We start from the raw sequence: 22,160 nt of genomic DNA, 5'->3' as shown, positions 1-22,160 counted from the left end.
ATGGAGGAGAAAGCCCAGAATTGCACAGCAACACGTGTAAGCAGGGAGGCTCAGCTCAGGCTCAGCTGAGCGCAGCGACAGCCTGGGACACAAACGGGGAAGGATGGTCAGTCCATGGAGTCTGAGCCACTGCCTCTACAGGCGATGTCCAAACTCGGCTTCCACTGGATGGTTTTTGGCAGGACTATAATTAATCCTCATCCTTGACGGGAAGCATCAACATGCAATACTGATTTTGGGAAGTTCCTCGGGAGCAGTCAGCCCATCCTGCCTCTTGGAGATTTTTGCCCCTTTCTCAGGAGCTGGGAGTGGCCATGGCCAGAGTGCGGGGTGCAGATCTGGATCTGTGTATTAAGTCCAAAGTCAAAACTTGCCTCCACTGAAGACAGGAGAAATTTTGCTCCAAGGAAGAAATCACCAGTACATCAGATGACTATTTTTGTCCTTTTTGTACTCTTGAAAAGCTTGAACAGAACTGCCACCCCCTGTGCCGGGGAGGATTGCAGGCTGGGCACACCAACGCTGCCTTTACCATAACTTCTTTTAGTTCTTCCCTGGCTCACCACGGGTTTTTCAGCAGACAGCAACATCCTTGTGTGCACAGCCACAGGGAAACAAACGATCAACAGATCCATTCTTTCCACAGAATCGTTCTGGACTGGCAGTGAAATTGTCCCCTCTCCAGTGCCAGAGTGGTGAGCAGCACTGCTTGTACACGGGTATCGCGGTTTGTTTGCAGATGACTGTTTACTGAGTTGAAGTTTTCCATGCTTGGTACCCATCTTGCCCCAGCTCCCACAGTCTGGAAAGCTTTCAGCGGGAATGCTTTGCTGAATCTCAGAAGTTCCTGCTGTGGCTGCTGCAAAGCTGTTGGTGGATGCCAAGCTGTGCTCTGGGCTAACCCAGCTGAACTCCCAGCAGAAGGAGCTGCTGAACTCCCAGCAGAAGGAAGGACGTGCTCAACCCCAGAGCTGGCAGGGGCTCAGCAGGACTGGAAGTGTGTTCCTGGCTCGCTCCTGCAGCACGGAGCAGCCTCATGGTGTTCCCAGCGCTGGCCAAAGGAGAGCTCTTGCTTCCTCCGCTTTGCCTTTGCCACAGCAGATGGAGGATGGGAAGGAAACAGGGATATGGGAGGCAGAGATTGCTGGGGAAGGCAAAGAGCACAGAACTAGGAGTCAGCAGGGATAAAACTGCAAAACCAAGTGAAGACTGTGGTTGTTGACAATTGGGTGTAGCTTAAAATCAATACTAAATCCCTGAGAGTGCTCAGTTCCGGAATGGGCTGAAACTCTGGAATGGGACCTTGTAGCTATTCTTATTTCCAGCGTTAGTGAGAGACTGGCAAAATGCAGGAATGCCAAAGGGTCAGCAACAGCAAACATTGTGGAATGGAAAATACAGCTCAGATTTCTAAATGTCAAGCTGCATATTCTGTCACAACAGATCTGTGCTGCCTGAAATGGTGCAATGCCAACTTGCAGAAGGATTTTATTCCTGCAGTGGTCACAAAAATCAGTGGCACAGAAGCCCCTGATGCCAGACTCCTTGTGAGTGACTGTAGCCTGGCTCTCTTTGTGTTTCCCTGGCTGGAGACACATGAGAGATCTTCCAGACATGCCTGGAGCTCTCAGCTGCAACTGGGAACAGTCACTGCAAAACAAGCAAAAGGCCTGAAGTGAAAAGCTTGGCTCGCTGGTGTCTGTGGAATGCTCTGCTGCTGTTACAGGAGTGCCTTCAGGGACACCTCGGGAAGTTTTCACACCAGGCTCCCAAGTCCTGAGAAGTAACTGGGGCACAGGGCTCTTCCTTGAAAAAAACCCAGATATTGAAAAACTTGTTTGTTCTATGGAAACCAAGCACAAGAGAGTTCCAAAAAGCTCAAGAATTAAAAGCAGATGGAGCTGAAGCTCAGCAGTTTTCAAAATCTGGCTTTTTATTTATGCTTTAATGTACTGCTAGAGTCAGGAGTGACTTCTGTGTGATGATCTGTGACTGCAAAAAGCAGCTTGTGCACGAGTTTTTGAACTTGGGCTCTACCTTGGAACCAAAGGCAGAGTTCTTATTACTTCTGAAATAGAGGCTTTCCTCGAGTGCTTCACTTGCTGCCCGGTCAAAACACACAGAGCACAGTGGTTCGAGTACCTGCACCACAACATGATCAGAGCAGCCTCCTCAGTGCCTGAAGACTTTCAGAGGCTGTCAGGAGGTAGCACAGGAGCACAGATAAGGGAATGAACTCCCTCGGGTTTGTATCCTTAATAACCGGCTTCTTTGTGGCACCCTCAGCACACACCCATACCCTCAGCAATAGAACAATTAGCAATGTAGGACCTTCAGTGATTACACTGCACCAGTCCCTGATGCACAGTCACCAACAGGCCCCCACACCCTGAGCCCCAGTGTCACTGCAGGACACACAGCCAGCCCTGCTTTCCTGCTCTGGGCACAGGAGCCTGCAGTCAGGACTCGGGTTTGCCAGGACTGCCATTGCTCTGGTACCTGGTACACTTGTCAGGCTTTTCCCCCAGGCTGAGCTCAGGTCGCTGCCAGAGCAGCAACAAAGGGTGTTGCTGCACTTACGGGCAGCAGAGCTTGAACACACGGGTGGCTTTCCAAGCTAAGCAAACACCGAGCAGTGAGTCCATGCTCTTTTCATCCAGTTAAAATTATGCCACACTGGAAAGAAAACAAATCAGATGCCAGAGCAGTTTCTGCCAGTCCAACAGAAACTAACTAAAAATTACTGTTTCCATTCTGCTGAGGGGGATGCAATGGTAACATTTCTTTCCCACCAGTCTTGTCACAAGAAGGGTGTTTCACCAACCAAACAAAAGCATTGGCCAAACTGCTTACTCAGCTTAGTTTATTTGAAAGTACTAAGCAAACATTAAATTAGTGGGGGATGCCCAAATACAATGAAATTTTCACTGTGGATTTAAATACAAAATATTAAAGATATGGAAGAACTGCCAAAGCCATCTGAGAGGATGTTACCCAGACGTGTGGATCACAGTTCATCTTGCAGAGCCAACATCTTCCCCCACCCTCCACGTGGCAGTAACGCTGCTTTGGCACTGATGCAATTAAAGCACTGGGACCTCCCCCTTGTAATGTTCCAGCTAAACTTCACTCTTCTCCATCCTCGCCTCGTACTGCCTCTCGGAGCGCTTCCTACGATAGACATCATCTGCAGAGAGAGAGATTTTGTGTCAGAGTTTTCCCAGTGCAAGATGATACCGAAAATGTGAACGCTGCCATCTCTCTAAACTTTTCAGCCCACATTCCTTTTGCAGACGCTGACAGGAAATTCAGGCCAACACAAATCCTTATTACCCCTTTAAATAGCTCATGTTCTCCATCCGGGCTAAAGTTCTTCCCATCAGTCCTGATTAAATGGTTTTTATAGGAAAGCCAAGTTTCCAGTGCGATACAGTCATTTCTTGTCTACTTTCCCACGAGGGTAATTAAAAATACAAATACCCCAACTAAATGAAGCGAAAGAGAAATTAAATTACAGGCACAAAGTCAATGCCTGAGGGCTGCCAGCCTGGCTCCAGTAGTTTAGCCTTTTTAATATAAACAAAGCACAGGAATATTCCCATCTTCATAGTCTTCCCAATAGTCCTTCTTGCCTCCCCTCTTCCTGATCACCCCTAAATATTCATCACCAAATAAAAGCCCTCACTGACAAATAAAAATGAGGTTATGAGTTTTGTACATTGTCACTTTGCTTGGATTATGAAGCAAAAACGGGGCTAAAGTGCACAATGATAATTACTGTAGAATATATCATTAGGCATAGCAATTTTCTTTTTTTTTTTTTGAGGAAAACAAGGCTCGAGGTGAAATATAACAGCAGCTGCTCCATGGATGTTGTGCTTTAGTTTCTAACCTGACTTAGTTATGCCTTAGAAATGAACAACTAAAAATCCACAACAAGCCCAAGCCTTCAGCAGTGAGCAGGTAAGTAATTTTGATTGCTGTGGGTTTGTCAGCTCTGGAAACTGTACCAAGCTGTTTCTCTGTACAGGAGACTCAACAAGATTCCCCATGAAAATGAGAATATTCCTAGATAATATACAGGTGAGCTGATCCTTTTTCTGAAGTACACAAATATTTCCAGCAATGTTTATTAAGTGGAAGAATGTCACTTTGGAAATAAATGCTTTTAACTTATAGAAACTAAATGCCATTAGCCAAATTCTCGTGAGCCATTTTCATACTTATTTTTTTAATTGTAGAATTCATATTTCTGCTGAGCTCACATGCTTAAATTCTGGCAAATCTCTCTTTCAAGGTAAGAAGATCATAATAGAACTGTAGAATGGTTTGGGTTGGAAGGCACCTTACAGGCCATCTCATTCCACCCCCTGCCATGGGCAGGGATACCTTCCACCAGCCCAGGTTGCTCCAAGCCCCATCCAACCTGGCCTTGGACACTTCCAGGGATGGGGCAGCCACAGCTTCTCTGGGCAACCTGTGCCAGGGCCTCCCCACCCTCACAGGGAAGAATTTCTTCATAATATCCAATTTAAACCTCCCCACTTTCAGCTAAAATCTGATTTATTATCCTAAACCCAGGTTTTCTGTTTGTTTCTGCCCAGAGTGTTCTGCTGGGGAGGCAAAGCCTGGAGTGTCACAGCACTGAGGGGAGCGGTGTCTGCCGTGCTGCTCAGAGTCCTCCGGGTGAGGAGGGGCCGCCAGACCCCGACAGCCCCCGGTTGTCGTGAGGGGACTCACAGAAGGTCTCCTTGCCGATGCGGACGTTGATCATGAACCATTCCATGGCCCCGCCGAGCACGAAGAAGAAGGGTAGGAACCTGTAAACGCCGAAGCGCCGCTTCCCGGGCACCAGCTGCAAGAGGCGCTTCAGCCTCCTGCTGACCAGCATGGCCGGGCGGCACCGGCGCCTTCGCCCTTCGCGTGTAGGGAAGAAAACAGGGGAGGGAGGAGGAGGCGTGTCAGACGCGGAGCGGGACGTGCCCCGGCCACACCGTGTGGGCAGCCGGGCGTGGGGCGGGAGGGCCTGGCCGATCCCCCCCGGCCATGACGGCCCCTCACGGACCCCCTGCCCCCCCCAGCGGCGGGAACGCGCGGCCAATCAGCACCGCCCCCGCGCCGCGCGCGCCCCCACACCGCGCGCCCCTCACCTCCAGCGCGGGGGGCTCCGCACGGAAGGACGCGGCGGGGAGGCCACGTGACCCCTCACGAGCGGCGCGGCGCCTCGCTCGATTGGCCGGGGGCGGGGCCGGGGCGGGGCCTCTCCTGAGGGGATGTGAGGGGTCCCGGGATGGACCCCAGAGGGGATCCCCGTGAGGACACCCGGTGAGGGGACCCGAGATGGACCCCCTGAAGGGATCCCCATGAGGGGACCCGAGATGGACCCCCTGAAGGGATCCCCATGAGGGATTTCCGCCCGCCCCCCTTCCCTGCCGGGTCCCACAGCCCCTCCCTCCGAGCTCCGCCCCGCCCTCCCAGCACCGGCCCCTCTCAGGGCGGGTCCTGCCGCGGCCCGGCCCCTCGCTCCGCCGATTGGCTGCCCGGCGGTGCCGCCGCGGGCCGGGCAGCGGAGCGGATCGGATCGGAGCAGAGCAGAGCAGAACAGAGCAGAGCGTCGCCGGCCGTGCGGGTGGCCCCGAGGCCGCGGCATCCTGCGGGGCCATGGCGGCGCTGGGCTCGGCGGCGCTGCGGAGGGGTGGCGGCGCGGCCCCCCGGCTCCTCGCCGTGGCCGTGTCGTGCCAGAACTGCCGCCACAAAGCCACGGTGGACGGCGGGCACGGGCAGCCCCGCGAGCAGCAGCCGGCGGCCCCCGTCAGAGCCGGCGGCCAGCCCGCCCCGGCCGAGGGCGCCGACACCAAGACCTACCTGTGGGCCAGGTACCACGAGATGAAAAAGCTGGTCTATGGTAAGGGGGCTGCCACGTCCCGCCGGGACCGGCCTTTTCCCGTCTTTCCCTACCCCCTCCCCCTCCTCTTTGCATCTCGGTGCCTTTCCCGGGATGTGCCTGTGGCTGTGCAGCTGCCGGATCAGGAGCTTTCCCGCCGGCGATGCCATCGATCCATCCATCCACACCTCCATCGCCCGCGGCTCGCCGGGATGGTTCTATTTAGCTGAAACCTGGTCTTGATCTTCCTCTCGCCATCCCGGGCTTCCCTCTGTGCACATCCCCCGGCTGGTCTCAGCCTGTCAGGACATGCAGAGTGTGGGGAGTTGTTCACAACTGGCCTCTTTAACGCGGGTATTGCCATGGCAAATGGTCTGAATGAAGGGCTTGTTGCCTTTTTCTCCAGTTTGCCCTTGGTCGGCATACAGGATCGCAGCTGGACTTGGATAAATGGGCAGGGATGCTGACTGAAGGGGTGAGTCCAACTCACCTCTGGCACAAGGGTGAATGTGGACAGGACTGATGCTGCAGCTCCTGGGATATCCCCTGGTCCTGAGCTCAGTTTGTGTTCCAACTGGGACACACCTTTTACTCATGAGTGCCTACGTGTTTCTTCTCCTCTGACCAAGAAGTTACCTGGCTCTGTCGGATACTTTGAGATCTTGCCAAGCGAGGAGAAAACTCAGACCATTTGCCAAATCTGCCTGTGTGTAAAACTGGATTGCGGTCTCTTTGGCAGCAGCAGGAGATCTCCTCTGTATTAAATTCCCCTAAAAACAGCTTTCTTGGCATAAGGGCAGGAAACCTTTTCCTGTTGGTTTCTTGATTCTTGGAATGCTGAAGGTAAGCACTGTAGAGGACTAGGAAGTGTGAGTTCGTGCCTGCTGCTCACTAGCCCTCCGTTAGCCTTTGTTTATCTAAGGCTCGGATAAGGACAGCAGCCAGCCGGAGGCATCTGGAAGAGTTGTCTCCTGGCTCTGAGACTGGCAAGGTCTGTCATTCCTTCCTCCCCCCACCTTCCAGTACATGGGATTTGACATAAAATCTCAAGTCCTTCATGATGCACAAATGTAAAGGAATTGGCCGCTGATCCCTTGGGTGCTCAGCCATTCCAGCTGTTGCAGGACGAGAGCTCCTTTCCCGGTGCGTTGAAGGCAGTAGAGGTGCTGACAGGGGACTGTAGCTTTGTTAATACCCTGCTCCAAGATCGACCTGGGGTTTTAGCCCCAGTGCTTGAAAGAAATTCCAGATGTGTTAATAGTCTGTGCCGTGGTCTCTTGGCAAAGTGCTTGATTTACTATGTGACAGATCATGAACTTTGGGTTCCCATAACTCTGTTGGGACTCAGGAGATACAGTTATTACTTGAGGTGGAGAACTAAGCAGCAGGAGGAAATGCAAAGTGAAGTCGTGTGAAGTAGCTCAAGTGCTACAATGTAGACTCCTTACAAACCTTCAAGTAGCCATTGGATGTGCTAAATAAGAAGGCCCTCGTTGTTTTAAAGAATAGCTCTCCAAACCAAAATGTCAAGGTTGTGTCGTCTTGTCAGGAAGAGACAGAGTTGGTCCAAGCTGGTTTTAATTGTTGCTTTGATGACTGAACAATTGTGCAAAGTGTGGCATCAGCCTGTTCCTTTGTGCTTGATTTCTATCTCGATGTAAAAGAGACTCTCTGTGCTTGGGGTATGGATTTGAAAATATCACCTCTTCTCAGGACTCACCAGCATTGAATCTGGGCAGACTCTGGTGGTGCCACCTTCTCCTTCCCTCTCTGAAACTCCCCTTTGTGAAGTCCTTTACTCTGTGTTGTCAGTTATTGCTGTTGGTTTGGAGAGAGGTCTCTGCCAAGAGAGTTTATGATGTGTTTCCAAAGCAGCCCTTGCTCAGGACCAGATTTATAGACACTGTTGTATTTTTGCTGAGGGGATTGCAATGATAAACGCTGACGGAGTTGGACAGGGCTGGATGTGCAGGATGAGCTGTGCAGGAAAGCTCAGTGCTGGGGCAGGTTTGGTGGCCAGAGCACAGGCATGAAAAGTTCTCAACTTTGTACAAACATGTCTGTGCTCTGTCAGGCTCCAGGGGGGTGATGGAAATGATAGAACAACATTGCTACACAAAAAGTGTCACTGAGGTAAAATCTCCCCTGAGCACTGGCTCAGGAGAAGCCAGTTCTGTTCATCACCCCTCTACCTTTGCCACAACGACTCTTAGGGCCAGATTTTGTTACCTGCAAAAATTTGAGGCTACTATTTCCATTTAATGTGCTTTTGTTTTTTTTTTCCTTTTTTTTTCTGGCAAAAGGAAAAGTACAATCTCATCACAGGGGTTGGTGTTGAGCAAGACTCGCTGTTTTCTGATCTGATAAGTGTTAGGGAAGGCCAATAAGCTCTCACTAAGCTTTGAAGTTTTGCAGTCTAGGAAACATCCAATCCTGAAACTCAATGGCATTGCCAAACCAGTAAGGATTTAGCTGAAAGCAAGTGTGTTTGGTTTTTTTAGGTCTTTTAAACCTGTAAACATGGCTACAATACCTCAGCTTTCCTAAAGAACCTTTACAATAACTGCAGACTTACTGCATGACAAGCTTGGGCACAGTTGAATGTGAGAGCAGCCAGAACTGGAAAAGTGACTAGCTGCTAACTTCCTAATTCTGCTCTCTTAAGTGTAACTGTTTTTTCTTGCAAAGAACTATTACAACATTTGTCTAATGCCTTTGTGCATTTTTAAGATGACATTTTGTAACGAAATGGTATTTTTTAATATTGCCTTTAGTTTGTGTAGATTTCATTGGCGAGAAATCCCAAAATATTTAGTTATAATGGCATAAATTCAAGACTGTGCCCAAAATTTTCAGCACTCTTTTAATATGCTTCCTCTGTCATTTAAGGTTCTTTAAGTAATATTTTCCTCTTCCTATCCTATCGGTAGAAGTAGCTACTTGGGCTGGTTGGAGAGCTTTGCAGGAAATGGCACAAACAACACTTCAAAGGGATAAAGAGGTTCTTGGAAAGGAGGAGAACTGGCAGTTCGTCTTTAGAAAGCAAGTCAGTGTGAACAAGGGAAACTTTTTAATTCATTGAGGGTATGGAGGATGGTGGCCATCTGCTTTCAGTATCCTTTTATTGCTTGTCTTACAAAGAAATTAGTGCAGATTTCTGCCTGTTGGACCTGTGTGAGTACAAAGGGTGTGAGAAATTGGTGTGAGTTGCCTTATTTATGAATTATTCCTCACTAACATGCTGGGTCTGAAGCTGAGAGAAAAGGAGCATTTCCCACAGGATGCTTTGGGTACCCTGGGAGCTCAGAAAAGCAGGAGACGTGCCTTGCACCTCCTGCCCAGAGCGTTTGTCACATCGGAAGGGGCCATATGGTGTCTGTAGTCGTTGCTCACAACTAATTACCTGCTTTTGTTTCCATCTCTGCTCTCACGTTGGGGCTCGAGTGTTACTGCTTTCGAACAATGTGGGCTATTGCCTGGGAAGAGGCACTTGTGCTCTGGTGCAGACAGTGGATTTAAGCAGCCGTTCAGGTTCTCACAGTGGTAAAATGAAGGGGATGTTTCATGTTTACCTTGCATTTACACCCGGGTGTAAAAGATGCACGAGATCACACAGGCGCTCCTGTGGTCCGCCTTGGTTGCAGAGTTTCATCGTGTGCCCTGGACATGCAGACACTTCCCTTCAAACCGTCAGAGCTGCAAACCAGAGCAAATTGTGCAAGTGAGCAGATTCCTGGGGCTGCATCTGTTGCAGGAGCTGCTTTCCCCCACTGCCCTCAGATGTGCTCCCGCCGGTTCCCTCTTCAGTCACACTTCCTGGGTGAAGTGCTGAGTAGACAGTGACTAACTGTGATGTCTGCCTTTCCAGCTAGGACCCAGATGGAAAGAGTAGTTGGGATTATCATTCTTTTTTAATGTCCAAAAGTGGTTTTCATTTTTGTCTTGTGTGTTGTTTTTTTTTTTTTTCTTGCTGTAATTTCTCATATGTGTCCAGTGATCTGTTATGGTGCCTTGGCAGAGGAAAAGCAGAAGCAGTCGTTCTTGGAAAACGGTATCTTCATGAGCTTCTGGAGGGTGTCTGTTTGTTTTGATTTGACAATTGCCAGGAAATCTGAGACAAAGATCCCTGGCAGATTACGTGCGGAATGTCAGCAGAGCAGCAGCGCCCAAGTCTGCAGCCCAGGACTTGATTAAGCACTCGGGATCCGTAACCACACAGGTGGTTATCTTGAAAAATAAAAAACAACAACAAACAAACAAACAAAACACCACGGAAAACCAAAGCAAACCCACACTTAAACCAAGCTTCTTTAAACCTGGCTTAGGAAACCCCTGGCAAGTTTGGGCTTTTGTATTGAAGCTGATTTTGCTTGCGCTCCCAGCTCCTGCCTCTGCCCTGTGGTAGCTGGAACCTGCATGGAGGCTGGATGAGCTTAAAGAGGAGATGGAGACCTGCAGCTCTGGTGAGGGGGATGCTCCAAATGGACATTCACACTGAGCCAAATGTGCAGCATCAATCTCTAGAATGAAACTCAGAGCTTTCCTTCTTTCTAGGAGATCAGGCTTTTCCTGATGGGGTTTTTGTGGCTGACGTACGATTGGATCCAGAAGGTTCTTATGTCTTCTGTGAAAGAAGAGGTGGGGTTCAGGCAATGGTATTTTGTGCTGCTCTCCCACTGTCAAACTGTGTCGTCCTGAATCTGTTAGAAAAGGGGAATGCTGGAAGAGCTTGACCTCTGGATAGGGATGCTGTAGCAGTGAGTGTGTTTGTTGCACAAAGGTTTTTCATTAGAAGAGGAAATCCCTGCACATTTGCCCTGAGATGTGATTGGGGTTGTGCCATCATTTTCCTTGTGAGGAAGAAAAATAATACCCGGTAAATCCCAGCATATGCTTAGAAAAAGGTCTTCCCACAAGTTATCTGGAGGTGAGGACAGGAAGTGGAGCTCTGTTTGTTTGTGGTGCAAAGAGCATTTATGATGAAAGTTGTGATCATCTGAATCCTATTTACATTTCCCATCGTTTTAAATCCCAGTAGAAAATACTGATTGTATCCACTCCCTTCTGCCTCTTCCAGGAACTTTGCCACCATCAGAGCCACTCAAAGAGAGCTTTTGTTCCCAAAGTGTAGCCACTAAGTCAGTCCTGCCTTAATACACTGCTTTATTTTCTAGTGATTCCTCTCCAGTTGATCTGCTGAATTGCATTTGAAGGCCAAATGAAGTGAGTTAGGAGAGAGGGATGGCTGTGTTTTGTAACATACCCATTTGTTTTCTCCTGAAAAATAAATATTATGATATATTTGAATCCTGTTTCTTTGGTTACCTCTCTGAATTAGTGCTCACAAATGTGCTTTGGACATTTATCTCAATTCCCTTATAATTCCAGACAAAGTCTTTATTGGGAATGGCTGGTATCTCTTTCTAATAATGTATTTTTTTGTCCTACATTCAGATGAAAGTTGATTTTATAGCAAGGAAGCACTAAAGAACCGCCACAGGGATTCTTGCTAAAAGCTAAAAGTTAAGGTAGGAAAAATAAAAAAAATCCTACCCACTGATGCTGTGTAGGACCTGGAAAATGTCTGGACTTTTCCTATCATTCAAAGAGAAAATTACACTTCTTTGAGCAGGGAGGAAATGCCTCCTTCCCCTCCATCCCCCAGTGTGGTTGTGACCAGGCAACTACCCCAGGGAACTATTTTTATTGCTGACTCTCATCTTGCAGTGGACAGCTCTTGTGCAGTGGGAAGGCTCTGTTCCTGCCTCTCCCACTGTAGTGGAGCTAAAGCTCTCCTCTGGACTAGCTCTGGAAAGGAATATACAGGTATTTCAGCTGCTTGGTCACTTAACCTCATTTTCCCAGTGGTCTGGGGAGCAAAGTGTTCTTCCCAAGCATCTTGAACAGTAATCCTGTTTTGACAAACCACAAGCTCATGAGTTGTTTCCACAGCTGTTAATCAGAGGACAGCAGATAACTTGTTGCTATCAGTACTAGTGCTCCAAGGGCCTGTGATGTTTTTTTTTTTTTTTAAAACATGTTGTTGGTGTTTGTACAAAACCTTGTTTTATCATGTTAATCAATAAAAAAAAAAAATTAAAAAGCCCTAATGGCACTTGCAGCATTTCCCTGTGAAGTCTGGCTGCTTCTGAGAGAAACAAAAAGTGTCAAGAGACAAACCTCAGAGTTTCTCATTTGGAGTAATCTAGATTTCCCAGAGAGGAGAGCTGAGCTGTTTGCTTACTGAGTAGAGTGAGGGGGGTGTGTTCTCCTGGTGATGTGTCACAGCCACCTCTCAGTTGTGAACCCGCTAAAACTGCAGCTGCTCCCAGCCAGAAATCTGACACTTCAAAACCTCTGTTTTGCTTCATGGAGGCCAGAGACCAGGGGACATTGTTTTGCAGCTTCCTGACACAAAAGATCAGTCTTACTGTGCAAGTGGATAGAGAGCATCATCTCCAGATGCAGCCAGAGGTTTGCCAGAGGTTTCACAGCGTGTTTTTTCACGGGGAGGATTATTTGAGTTAACAGCAGCAGCCTTCGGCAGCAGCTCTGTGCTCCTCTGCTGCTGCTGGGTGGTATTTCCAGCTGCTGTCAGGTCAAGGACAAAAAGTCTAAATTTCAGTGATCCTCTCAGTTTTTCCAACCTCTCCCCCTTCCCTTCCCTTAGATCTCCTTCCACCAGGAGTGTGCAATCTCCTCAACCCCGCCGCTATCTACGCTAACAATGAGATCAGCCTGGGAGATGTGGAGATCTATGGCTTCGACTACGATTACACATTAGCACAGTACTCTAATTTACTACACTCCATGATTTTCAACACTGCCAGAGACATCCTAATAGAACAATTCAAGGTAATGAAAGAATTCCCACTCGATTAAACTTGCTGCTGTCTTTGCTGTGCCCCAGACATGCTTGTGCGTGCATTGTGCACACATGTCAATCACGTTTTATTGAGATAAATTTCATGTTTCACAATGTCAGATTGCAGAAAACTTTCTTTGTCCATGGAATTCATTTCCTGTGAGACAATTGGTGCTGTACATTCCTGAGGTTTTATAAATGTGGAGTGTCTAAAAAAGGTCTGGTCAGTTTTACTTGACTATGGAAATAATGCCAATGGAATTGCTGGTTCGAGGTACACCCTGTGGATAAACATGAACCATGGGCCAACACTGGAGGTGTACAGGACTTGACACGTGCATGTTAATGTGGATGACACTCTACAGCATGTCCCAGAGCAGACACCCTGTTTGCAATAGGTGACTGCTCTGTGTGGTTTTTTCTCATCATGATTTTCTGTTTAGAGGGCCAATCTGTGCCAGATATATGCACTGAGTGAAGCTTAGCAGAAGTGTCCTCACTGCCTGAGTGAATCTCATTTTTTCACTGGTGTCCCCTACAGGAGAGAAATTAGTTTTGGGGATCCTGATCCTTTATGTCTCTCTTTATTCATCCCCTTTCTTTGTTGAAGGGGCAAAAGGAAGCATGCCTGTTCCTTGGTCAGTTTATGCCTGGGGTGAGATGACTAGTAGGACAAAGCCAGTTCAACAGGTGAAATGATTTTGTTGATTATCCAGTGTCTGTGCTCTAAGGATGTTGCTGTTTGTCTTCCCAGTATCCAGAAGGGCTTGCAAAGTATGACTACATTCCAGGGTTTGCCATTCGTGGGCTTCACTACGATGTACAAAAGGTAAGCTGTACAAAGTTCACTCTCCTGGGCTGTGTCTTCCACTGGTGTGTTTTTAGTGGAGATACTTTCTGTCATTGCTTGCAGTAACATCTATCACCGAATTACCAGCAAGTCCTGGTGGCTGTGCTTCTCCTTGCATGGGTTCTTCCCTGGGGAAAGATGTCTTTTGTAATTGCCTGGCCTCTGGCAGAATAGGACATTTTAGCAAAGGCCTGTGGTAAACAGCCTTGCCAATTTAAAAGTCATTTAATTCCAGGGGCTAATTAATAGAAAACCAAGCTTGTTTGTGTGATCGTTTCTGTCTTTCAGGAAATTTGAACAACAAAACTCAATCTTGCATCTACAAGTACTTGCCAGGAGCAGAGGCATAATGTCTCACTCTAATAATAGAAATGACTTGTCAGAAGAATGCTTTGGGAACCCTTCCCCAACCCCCACCCTGAATAATAGGACTGCCTGGAATAAGACCCAGGCTACTTGAGATGCATGCTTCTCAGGCAAGCAGAGTGCAGGCAGTAGCTTTAACCCTTTTCAGTGCTTTGGACTGATTCCCTGAGAGCCTCATGCCCACTGATGCCGTGCTGGCCGCTGCAATGGGAGCACAGCAAAGCTGCTTCACTGTCGTAGCTTTTTCTTGTGCCTCTGGCTTTACAAATAAGAGGTAGATGTGTGAGAAACAGAAGGTTCTTTGTTTAAATCTCTGGCCAGTATTTCAGAGAAACACAGGCGAGTGGCCTGGCAAAGCCTTTGAGGGAGCAGAAGGTGAGGACCCTTTTCTCAGGATCAGAGTTTGCAAAAACACCCAAAAATCTGGGTAGTGCCAGTAAAGTAAAACTTCACTGTATGTGCCTGCACTCCACAAATTACTGGGAGGTCTGCCCACGGTGTAACAAGCTGCACAGATATGGTTTCCTGATGAAAGAAGTTTGATGTGTGCTCTTATGCGAGCTGCAGAGTGATGTGGGTTTAATGTGAGGCTGCTTTCCATGCCCAAGGACCTGTGTTACAGCTTCAGAACGATGGATGGAGGAAAGGGATGACTCATGAATAGGGGAGTCTGATACCAAAAATGCAAAGAAAGCTCTGATGTTACCAGCCTGATGTGCTCCTGAACATCTTTGCTTTAGTGTCTCCTGGGGAGGGGGTGAGGTGAGGGGAGAGCTCTTGTGTGAAGAAAATGACGGGGCACAGCTGTGCTCTAAACCAAAACTTGCCCACTTAGTTCTGCTGAAGATAAATGTCAGGAGAAATAGATCTCGTGTGCACACAAAGCTCCTTTGGAATGTGTGTGCTCCTGAAAGGGAGATAAGAAGAGGCTGTCCTGAGTCACAGAAACATTTTTCCCCCTGTTTTAAACTGCATCTCTGTCCACAAACTGGAGTGTAACAGACTTTGGCTCATAAAAAGATGGTCTTTTGCCAGAGAGGCCAGTAAAAAGTCACCCTAATAGTAACCGTGTGTAAAAGTAGCTGGAGAGTAAGTGCTGCCCAAAGTGCACGAGATGTGGGATGCTCAAATTGCATTTTATTTTCATTTGTGTGGAACTTTAAACCTTAATAAGATTTCAGTGTAAACTCTGACAGTAACCCAATTCTAACAGTAAATATCTCTCCCTTACCACAGAGTCTTCTCATGAAGATCGATGCTTTCCATTATGTCCAGCTGGGGACAGCATATAGGTCTGTCAGTTCTGAAAATCATTTTCTAAATGCCCATATATGCAAAAGTGGATTTCTACATCTGAGTGTATGTTCATGGCATATGTTGTTTTTTTGGTGCTGTTTTGTTTTTGTTTGTTTTGTTGTTTTTTTTTTTTTTCCTGAGCAGAGCACAGTCTTGTCTGGCTTATCCTGTTCGTGCTTGCTTCAGATGCTTACCTGGCATATAATTGCAGGGACTTATTTTTCCTTGAGCATTTGAAGCCAAGTGTGGGTGGGAAGATCTGGAGCTTTTTGTAATGGTTAATGACACATCTGGTCACGTACTCTGCGAGGTGTGTGAGCTGCAGCAGCAGCAGGTGAACACCTGGGAGCAGACAGTGCCACTGGGAAAGGACTCCTCAGCACATGGATCACACAGGGGCCTGTCTGCTCCAGGTAGCAGTGTATCCCAGCTGTGCTCTGCTTGGCCTTGGACAGTGGTCTGGATCTGCAAATTACATCTCAAAGCTATGCAGACGTGTCAATAAAGTAATAATTCATCACAATCAGGCTCACTTTAAGGCCTGGTTGTCCTATTTTTCATTCTCCTTTGTTGTCCTCCAAGGAGAGCTTGGTGTGCTTTGGAATAAGTGGCTAAAACAGTCTAGAGGAAACTTTTCTCCAAAGCGTTGTGAGACTGGAGACTGGGAAAACTCTTTGTCCCAAAGAGGAGAGGGGTTGGTGTGTTAGAAGTAGTGATTTAGAGATATCAGCAGCAAAGCTCCTGTAAATCCTGTGGTGTATTTCCTAAGCATGGAAGGCAAGTGTGGGTTTTTTTCTTGATCTCTGCCCTTTTGCTGTTAAGCTTCAGTTACAGTAAACACTCTAAGAATATTAAGAAGGGAGTTTCATAATCAGAGAGAGTTGGCTTCTTTGAGTGCCAGCTTGGGGGGTGGGGGGAGCAGGGGGTTTGTACTGCCCCATATTTTACTTCAGTGTCATAAAGAGATTTTTAGTGAAAACACATTTAAGCGTGTTTTTTTTTTTTCCGCTAGTGTCCTTTTGCAACTATCCTTCTTGGAGGTCCTTTTCCTAAACTGTCCTTTGCTTCTGAGCACAACTGAGGCAACATTTAATTTCTCAGAGGCTGTACCATAACTGAGTAGGAAAGGAGAAAGGGAAAGTTCCCGACTGCTTGAGCAAACAGCCATCAATAATTGTGCAAGAGGCAAAACCTGCAGCAGTCAGATAACCTGATGTTTTGCTTAGGAAAGCTGAGTAAGAAGTAAACCCCTTTTTCAGAAAGCCCTTTTCCTGCACCTTTTCATTTAACCTCATAGAAACAACATCTCCACACCTGCAGTTACCTGGGGCTGCCACAGTTGGATGGTGGGGCCGATTTGGTTGGGCAGTCCCATCAGCAGATTACCAGCAGACAGAGGGAAGTCTCTGGCTGGATTCTCTGCTGGAATGTGGATAAAGCCCCTTAATTAATTTGAAGGAGCAAACAAGATATCTGAAGAATGTCTTGGGGAAGTTTTTATGTAAATCTTAAGAGCTGTCAGGCTCTCTGTCTCTTTTGTGCAAGGGGAATTTGTGAGGTTTAGAAAAGAGCCCATTTTTCCCATATTCTCGTTCTGTGCAGTTTCTAGACTGGGCATTACTGACAACTGTTGTTTGTTTGTGTCTAGAGGGCTCAAACCGGTGCCTGATGAAGAGGTGATCGAACTCTACGGTGGGACCCAGCACATCCCCCTGTACCAGATGAGTGACTTCTATGGCAAGGTATTGTAAGCCCTTGGCTGCTGTGATGCAGCAGCAGCTCTTTAACAGCTTGGAAAACAGTGAGATGTAGGCACATGTAAACGAGTCCAGCCTCCCTTGGAAAGGCTGGGTCCCTAGAGAGCTGCAGTGTGTGTTTTTGTTCTAGTGGGAATATGCCCCAGAGGTTATTTAGCAGTTTAGCATCTGAAAGACATCTGCAAAGCTTTCCTAAACACCAGGGCTGTTGGCCTAGAGCTGAATGGCTTTGAAGACTGATAGGGAGATGTTCCCTGCTTCTTCCATGGCCAAATTTGGCTCCCAGGCTAGCAGGGCAGCCTGCAGTGCTGGTGTTTGCAGCAGGCTGTGCAGGAGTGGGTCTGTGTGTAGCAGCAGGGTGCTGTAATGCCTTCTTCCCTTTGGCTCTGGGCAGGGTTTTGTTCTTCCATGAAAGGGATCCCCCTCCACACCCTTCAGGCCTCCTCAGTGGATATTATTCATAGGGTTGGTGTCCCCAAGTGTTGAGGATAGTAAGGTACTGACGTTCTGTCTGCAGGAGCCGTAGGAATCCTTTGGTTGCCTGAACTAGAGGAAGTCAGGAGAGACTTTTCTTCCTGCAGCCTCTGGTGTGGTGCACTGGGCAAGCGGGGCCTTCACATCCCTTTCCCTCAGAGCTGCTTTGTCTCTTGCCCTTTGTTGCCCTGAGGGAAGCTGGAAGGAGAAGGGCACACTTCCTCTGGTAATACCCCTGTGAGCCTGCTGTGTGAAGTCTGAAGTATTTTTGGTTTTAAAACGTCTCTTTAATTTTTTGCTTTCCAGGGCCCATCACTTAAGCAGTTTATGGACATTTTTTCTCTTCCTGAGATGACACTGCTCTCTTCAGTCATTGATTACTTCATAACTCATGGCATTGAGTTTGACCAGGTGCATCTCTACAAGGACATATCTGTAAGTAAAATGTCAGCTGTCCCACAGCTCATACCACACCAGAACTGTGAGCTCTGCAGCACCCAAACCTAAGGGACTGGTACTGAGCAGCCTGATATGACAGCACTGTTGTCCATTTAGATCAAAGCATTACCAGGGAATATTCCAAGCTGTGTTTTCAGAGCATGTTTGGTTTCTGTCTGTACTATAGAGTTGGTGTTGCTGTACACTATCTTGTGCAGGAGTGCCTAGGCTGGCTAGGTTGAAGGTCCTTCCATGGGAAATAAGTCACAAAGCTTGTGTAAAAGTTTTCAGGTTCTTTAGACTTTTAAACTGTGTTTTCCTCTTAGTATCTAATTCTTCAAAGAAGCTTGGTCTGATCACATAGCAAACAGCTTACTTTATACAGTGATTGTTGTGAAACAACTCTCCTTGCTTGCTCTGAGGATCTACCTCTTCACTTTGCAGAGTAGTCTGGTCCTTTGGGGATGTTTTTCAATGGGTGACTGTTGCTTTCATGAGTCATTTACTCCAAGGTGCTAAGTGACACTTGAAAGGGCTGTGTGGGATTATCACTATTGTTAAGGGAGACTGTCTGACTTCTTAGCTAATGCTGCAGACAAGATGTAAGTGCTTGAGATTGCTGCTCTGGGTGACTTACCCTGACAGACAACACATCTTCCAAGCCTTATTGCATTCCTTTTTCCATGGAGAAGGGTTTTTGATTTGTGCCTTAAGGGAAGCTTAGGCTCATCCATTGGCTGTTCAGTCCTGTGAGGGAGATGGAGTTCCATGTCTGTGCTGCTGCTTTTGTGATAAGGATCCACCTGTCAGCGGGGCTGCAGCCTGGGATTGCAGCTTGTGTTCTGACCTTCTGTGGGTGCCTGATAGCAGCCTGCCAGCCCATTTCCCACAAGACCTTAACGTGGTTCTGGAGTGTTGGTTGTTGTTTTTGCTCTCAGGGTGGGGAAAATGGGAAGAGGGGAAACAGCTGAGTCCTGAGGCTTGTTGTGAAGAGTGTCTTCTGAACCTTCTTTTGAGGTCAAAATGGACGTGTTTCTAATTGAAATCCAGAGAACAGGGGGGTGATTGCCACAGCCTAAGACATGCAATGGTGTGCTCAGGACCTCAGACTTCTTTGTGGACATGAGCACAGAGACCCCTCTCTGCCTACAGACAGGTGTCCCAGAGAACTTGCTCAGCCCAGCTTTCAGTACAGCACTGGCTCACAGTGGGTTAGGACGTGTCTAAACCTGACACCCTCAGTACCTCTCTGGTACTGCTGATGCAGGGCTGTGTGTTGGGAGAGGTGCTGCAGACACTGTGCTGAGTCAAAAGGGCAGGCCCTGAGGCAGTGGAAAGGCTGACATGTAATCCAGGTAGTCCTGTCACACCAGTTTGGTCACTTCATATTTTGAAGTAAGAACACAGAGTTTACCCTGCTTCCCTTTGGAGGAGTTTTTTGGAGCCTTGTTTGACACCTCCCAAGGCTACCAAGATTTTAGCTGCAAGAACCTTGTAGATCTTCCTTTTTTTTTTTTTTTTCTCCTTCTTTTGCTTTTTGAGTGGCAAGGGTTTAGGGAAAGAGTAGATATGAATTTTTCTCCTCTGTGAGGGTAGTTTTAACACAAATCCAAAGAATTGCTTGCTTTTAGTGCCAGTGCTGCTTAAGAGAAAGTTGTTTCCTTGTTAGAGCTCTTGCTCTTTGTTCAGATTCTTTCCAATAAGGCAATGAGTTGTGACCTCTGTCTTTTTACCATTCAAATCCACATGGTGGAAAGAGACTCCTAAAACTCCCCTTTGAAGTGCTAATGCCTCCTCCTCCATCATCCCTATCTAAGTTGTAAACTCTGATTCTCTTGCAGCTTTGCAGGAAATGATTTTTGGAGTCACAAACAGGTTTCAGCAGCACTACTGTGGTGGTGTGGGCAAGAGTGTAGCGATGTCAGTGGCCCGTGTGGGACTCCAGTCTGAAAGGGCAACTCCCAAAGGGGCACACAGAGCGTAACAGGGATTTAAAGGTCCTGGGGAAAGGTACCTCTATAAATTGTCAGGGATGAGAACAGCACTGTTAAAACAAGCATGTGCAAACACTGCAAACTGTGTTGCTGCTCTGGAAATGATTTTGTGTGTCTTGCGTATCTCGTTGGATGGAGACTTGGGCAGAATCTCAGTTGGGTGTGTCTAAAAATGAGTTGCTCTTGGCCTCTGGCCTGGAAAATAGAGGATATTTGGATGCCCCTGACAACATCTGTTTTAACTTGCCTCCCTCCCAGCTGTGTTTTGTGCCACCCTCTAGTGGAAGCTTCTGCTCTGCCTGTGCCCAGTGGCCACCCAGGGCCAGGAGCTGTGGCCCTCCTTGGCTTATGGGGAGCATTTTGGAATTAAAAGCTCTCCTGCTGCTGTTGGCCTCAGCCACACTCCTTTGGGTCTCATTTGGTAGAGCTTCCATAGGTACAGGGACAAAGCAAAGCCAGTGTGGGCCAGTGAATGGTTTGGAGTTGCACGGTCTGCATTGCCTTAGTACCAGTGTGTTTACCTGTGCTGGTTTCCAGGAGCTGGAAGGAACTTGTGCTTTCAAAGATAAGTTTGAGGTTTCTCCTCCTTGTACTGCATCAGCTTAGTCAGCCACTGTGTCCTTCTTCTGGCACGTTGGTGAGCCTTGCTGAGCAAGCTCTGCTGCTTAGCACTGATGCAGCTTTTGTTCATTCAGCAGGGAGGGGATGGATCGTTACTCTTGGTCCTCAGAGGTGACAGGAAGTTTGCATGCTGGGAAACAGGAATGCCAGATGTAAAAGTGAAACTTTTTTTCCCCTGCCCTTTTCTTTAGGATGCGATTAGAGATGTCCATGTGAAAGGAGTGATGTACAAATGGATTGAAAAAGATCTGGGTAAGTTAAATACTCATACTATGGGATTTGGGTAAGATGGCTGTGTTGGCCCTACACAGTCACAGGAGTCAGGGGAACACAGAATTTACTGAAATACTTGACTGTGCCATGCCTAGAGGCAGCTGGGGGTAGAGTGGCATCAGAAACAAGTGGCATTTAGGGGCAGGTGGAGGATCTATTTTATTGAAGGAAACATTTACCTCACTGCTCATGTTTCAGTTTTCCTTCAGCTTGTAAGCAAGGGATAATGGTCCTTGGCATGATGTGAACATGCAAAGGCACCATCTGGGAAGACTTCCTGGTCATTCAGGAGAAAATCCACTTCTGGGAGCAACATGGCCTGGAGTGGCCATGGCTGTGCATTGTGACAGTTTGGTATCAACCTTTTTTTTTTTTTTGCCAGGCTTTTCAGTTCCTCAGTCTTTCTCTTTTGATGGGATGGATGGGGATGAGGAAGGCCATTTTGTCACCATGGAGGTTCACTACCTGCCTGCCTCAGACTTTTTGCATCCTTGGTGGCACAGGGGCTGGGTTTGGTTTGGTTTGGTTTTTCACAGATGTGATCATGATTTGTAATGACAATATTTGATTGCTGCTGTTTTGCTCTGATATAGAACAGTACATTCTGCATGGGGATGAAATCTACGCTGTGCTGAACCGCCTGGTGAACCACAAAAAGAAACTCTTCCTCATCACAAACAGTCCCTTTAGCTTTGTGTGAGTACCTTTATTGCACATCAATTTCTGTTACTGAAATGAGAACAAATTTAGGACAGAGCGTTGTAAAGATGTGGTGTTGGGTGAAAAAGAGAACTGGCTCTGTTAATTCTTCTGTTCCTTTGCCCTTAGGGACAAGGGAATGAAACACATGGTTGGCAAGAACTGGCGGGACCTATTCGACATGGTCATCGTGCAGGCGGACAAGCCCAACTTCTTCACCGACCGCAGGAAGTACGTGAGGGGTTGTGCTGATGGACCCCTCCCTGCACAAACAGCTCCTTCTGCCCTCCAAAACAGCAGTGCTTTGCTAAGATAATGCAGGCTCAGCAGGCACCCAGCCTTCTGCTGCCCTCTCAGATTCTCTCTGGGAGGATGAAAATTGGCTGCTCTGGGAATAAGTGGTTGTGTAGAGCCAAGCAGAAACTGTGTTTCTGAACTGGCTGTTTAATCCTCATGTGTCGGAGAAGGAAGAACTCGACCACCTTACACACATTGGTTCATCGAGCCTCGTTTATTAGCAATAATCAGAAGGCTTATATGTGGTACATTAGCTCATGCATATTGCAAAACTCAAGCTGCTGATTGGCTAGTTTGCTATAAGTCCACTGTCATCCGAAGTATCTAGGTATCTTCCACTCTGGTC

The 22,160-nt window shown here is 47.6% G+C and overlaps 2 protein-coding genes across 2 annotated transcripts in view; one reads left to right on the top strand and one right to left on the bottom strand.

Annotated features, from left to right (window-relative positions):
* Positions 1-2,849: 2,849 nt before the first annotated feature.
* On the bottom strand, positions 2,850-5,237 carry SMIM4 (small integral membrane protein 4). The gene is made up of 3 exons (XM_027891634.1): positions 5,151-5,237; positions 4,741-4,916; positions 2,850-3,187 (listed from the first exon to the last, which is right to left on the bottom strand). Exons 2-3 carry the CDS (start codon positions 4,889-4,891, stop codon positions 3,120-3,122), a joined length of 219 nt encoding a protein of 72 aa, XP_027747435.1. The 5' UTR covers positions 4,892-4,916; positions 5,151-5,237; the 3' UTR covers positions 2,850-3,119.
* A 424-nt stretch (positions 5,238-5,661) lies between these two features.
* The window catches only part of NT5DC2 (5'-nucleotidase domain containing 2), a 25,799-nt gene continuing 9,300 nt past the window's right edge, over positions 5,662-22,160 (top strand). Inside the window, exons 1-9 of the mRNA XM_027891593.1 lie at positions 5,662-5,905; positions 12,555-12,739; positions 13,504-13,578; positions 15,202-15,257; positions 16,910-17,003; positions 17,799-17,927; positions 20,737-20,797; positions 21,412-21,514; positions 21,647-21,748. Of these exons, the coding sequence (XP_027747394.1) occupies positions 5,662-5,905; positions 12,555-12,739; positions 13,504-13,578; positions 15,202-15,257; positions 16,910-17,003; positions 17,799-17,927; positions 20,737-20,797; positions 21,412-21,514; positions 21,647-21,748 (1,049 nt within the window). The remainder of the gene's footprint in view (positions 5,906-12,554; positions 12,740-13,503; positions 13,579-15,201; positions 15,258-16,909; positions 17,004-17,798; positions 17,928-20,736; positions 20,798-21,411; positions 21,515-21,646; positions 21,749-22,160) is intronic.

This window comes from Empidonax traillii, unplaced genomic scaffold (genome assembly GCF_003031625.1).
Source record: "Empidonax traillii isolate 1590-97213 ecotype Southwest subspecies unplaced genomic scaffold, ASM303162v1 scaffold323:size719838, whole genome shotgun sequence".
NCBI classification, from domain to species: domain Eukaryota; kingdom Metazoa; phylum Chordata; class Aves; order Passeriformes; family Tyrannidae; genus Empidonax; species Empidonax traillii.
This window is presented reverse-complemented; position numbering and strand designations above follow the sequence as displayed.